At 34.8% G+C, this 2,256-nt stretch overlaps 1 protein-coding gene across 2 annotated transcripts; it reads left to right on the top strand.

The window, feature by feature from the left end:
* Positions 1 to 223: 223 nt before the first annotated feature.
* LOC105516447 (ubiquitin-conjugating enzyme E2 B) lies at positions 224 to 1,893 on the top strand. 2 transcript variants are annotated; one of them, XM_011948660.1, is made up of 2 exons: positions 249 to 396; positions 487 to 1,893. In XM_011948660.1, the coding sequence occupies exons 1-2, from the start codon at positions 249 to 251 to the stop codon at positions 705 to 707; spliced, it is 369 nt and encodes a 122-aa protein (XP_011804050.1). In that variant the 3' UTR covers positions 708 to 1,893. The 2 variants fall into 2 exon arrangements, with proteins under 2 accessions (XP_011804049.1, XP_011804050.1); XM_011948659.1 differs by having other exon boundaries at positions 224 to 1,893.
* The last annotated feature ends 363 nt before the right edge of the window (positions 1,894 to 2,256 follow it).

Below are 2,256 nucleotides of genomic sequence, written 5' to 3'. Positions count from 1 at the left end.
TGTAGAATAATTAGCAAAAATATATTTGATAAATTAAAAAGAAAAAATGTTGCTTTCTTGCAGTGGTTCAGTGTTTACATCAGAGAAAATAAAATTCAATTTTAAACACATTAAATAGAAAAAAATTATATCCTCAATGAAAATGAGTCATAAACATTTATGTTCCAAGTAACATTGATTTTAAAAACGTGGAGTCATGTTTTATGAAAATTCAAATCTTGAGACTGACCGCGGGGCAGCTGCGGAGCATGTCGACCCCGGCCCGGAGGAGGCTTATGCGGGATTTCAAGCGGTTACAAGAGGACCCACCTGTGGGTGTCAGTGGCGCACCATCTGAAAACAACATCATGCAGTGGAATGCAGTTATATTTGGACCAGAAGGGACACCTTTTGAAGATGGTACTTTTAAACTAGTAATAGAATTTTCTGAAGAATATCCAAATAAACCACCAACTGTTAGGTTTTTATCCAAAATGTTTCATCCAAATGTGTATGCTGATGGTAGCATATGTTTAGATATCCTTCAGAATCGATGGAGTCCAACATACGATGTATCTTCTATCTTAACTTCAATTCAGTCTCTATTGGATGAACCGAATCCTAACAGTCCAGCCAATAGCCAGGCAGCACAGCTTTATCAGGAAAACAAACGAGAATATGAGAAAAGAGTTTCTGCCATTGTTGAACAAAGCTGGAATGATTCATAATAGACAACTGGTCTGTTAATCTTTTTCATCATTGTTGTGTATAATTTACCTCTCAGTAGAAAGGCTAACAAATTTTAAGTGCCACAGGTTTTAAGGATTCTGCAGAAAAAAAAGAAAAAAGTCCTTCAGTTTAGAACCTACAAAAGCTTGTGTATCTTGATTAATGTACTTTTTATTGCATGGTGTGAACTAAGTTATTGCTGCATAAATTTGTAATATATCCTGTTTGTATTTTTTTCCAAGTGTATAATGTTGGTGTGGAGTTTTCATGACAGAATATACACATTTTGTAAATCTGTACTTTTTTCAAATATTGAATGCCTTATTTTTGAATTCTTTAGATTTTTAAATTGGAGAAAAGCACTTAAAGTTTTTTATATATGAATATTACATGTAAAGCTGTTAAAATACATAACTTCAGTGCAAGAGACTTTGTCACTTATTTCCTTATGTGTGTAGGAGGGGTTAATAAGTCTCTAGCTCTCCATCTAGTGATAGTTTCATTTACAATTTCAAAAGAACATTCTTACATTTTATCAAGGAAGTCTTCAAATTTGATTCTAAATAGCAATTATAATCTCCAACTTTATTTTGAATGTACCTATATTAGTTTCAATTGAGTAATTCTAGACATAACTGGTTTGGTTCTGTCCAACTCTGTATTTAGGCCATTTGTTACAGTTTCTTCATGCATTACTTACTGTTAAAACTGTACCTTTTGCGGTTTCACAGTTGGCACTTCTGCCACGAGCAGAGAACTGATGCGACTTGTTTTGCTGCTTGGTAGCACTTTTAAAAATTTTTGATTAATGAAGAAAGTAAAACCATAAACATTTGCCAAAAATTCATGCCCCAGTGTTAGCATTGAATTGATTGCATTGGTTTGAGAAAGGCACATCTTGGAGGGAAATCTTGGTGTAACTTAAATATTTGAAAATTACCTTTAATGCAATGCGTATCTGTTTATTCTGGGAAATGTTTTAATGCCAGGGCCTGCTGAGTTGCTTCTTCTTGTGGAGATTTTTTTTTTCTTTTTAATCTCCTGAGTTGTATAAAAGTTGTACTGCATCTTAGTTTACTGGATAAATTTAAAACACAGTATTGTAGAAAGCTAATACAAAACTATCCTATGCCTTCAAATAGTATAGAAAATGGAAAATATACAAGTAAATTCTGTTGAACCACCTGTGTAGTCTCTCTAGTAGATAAAACAGCTATTTCAGTAACCCCAAGAGTTTCTTGTCATATCCATAAGATTGGGTTACAGTATGGCAATATCTGCAGCTTCTATTCATTATGCAATGTTTAACATTGATTGGATAAATGATTATGGGCTGGGCCAGGTGGCTCCCACTTGTAATCCCAGCACTTTGGGAGACAAAGGCGGGAGGATCACTTGAGGCCAGGACTTCGAGACCAGCCAGGGCAACATAATAAGACTTTGTCTCTACTTTAAATTTTTATAAAATCAATTGGGCATAGTGGCGCTTGCCTGTAGTCACAGCTACTTAGGAGGCTGAAGTGGCAGAATAGCTTGTGCCTAGGAGGT

The sequence above is a fragment of the Colobus angolensis genome, unplaced genomic scaffold (genome assembly GCF_000951035.1).
Source record: "Colobus angolensis palliatus isolate OR3802 unplaced genomic scaffold, Cang.pa_1.0 Scaffold281, whole genome shotgun sequence".
NCBI classification, from domain to species: domain Eukaryota; kingdom Metazoa; phylum Chordata; class Mammalia; order Primates; family Cercopithecidae; genus Colobus; species Colobus angolensis.
Note: the sequence above shows the minus strand (reverse complement) of the source record. Positions and strands in the feature narration are given on the sequence as shown.

What these genes read in the sequence shown, in the direction of transcription:
- LOC105516447 (XM_011948659.1), top strand. Translation starts at nt 249, where the DNA reads ATGTCGACCCCGGCCCGGAGGAGGCTTATGCGGGATTTCAAGCGGTTA.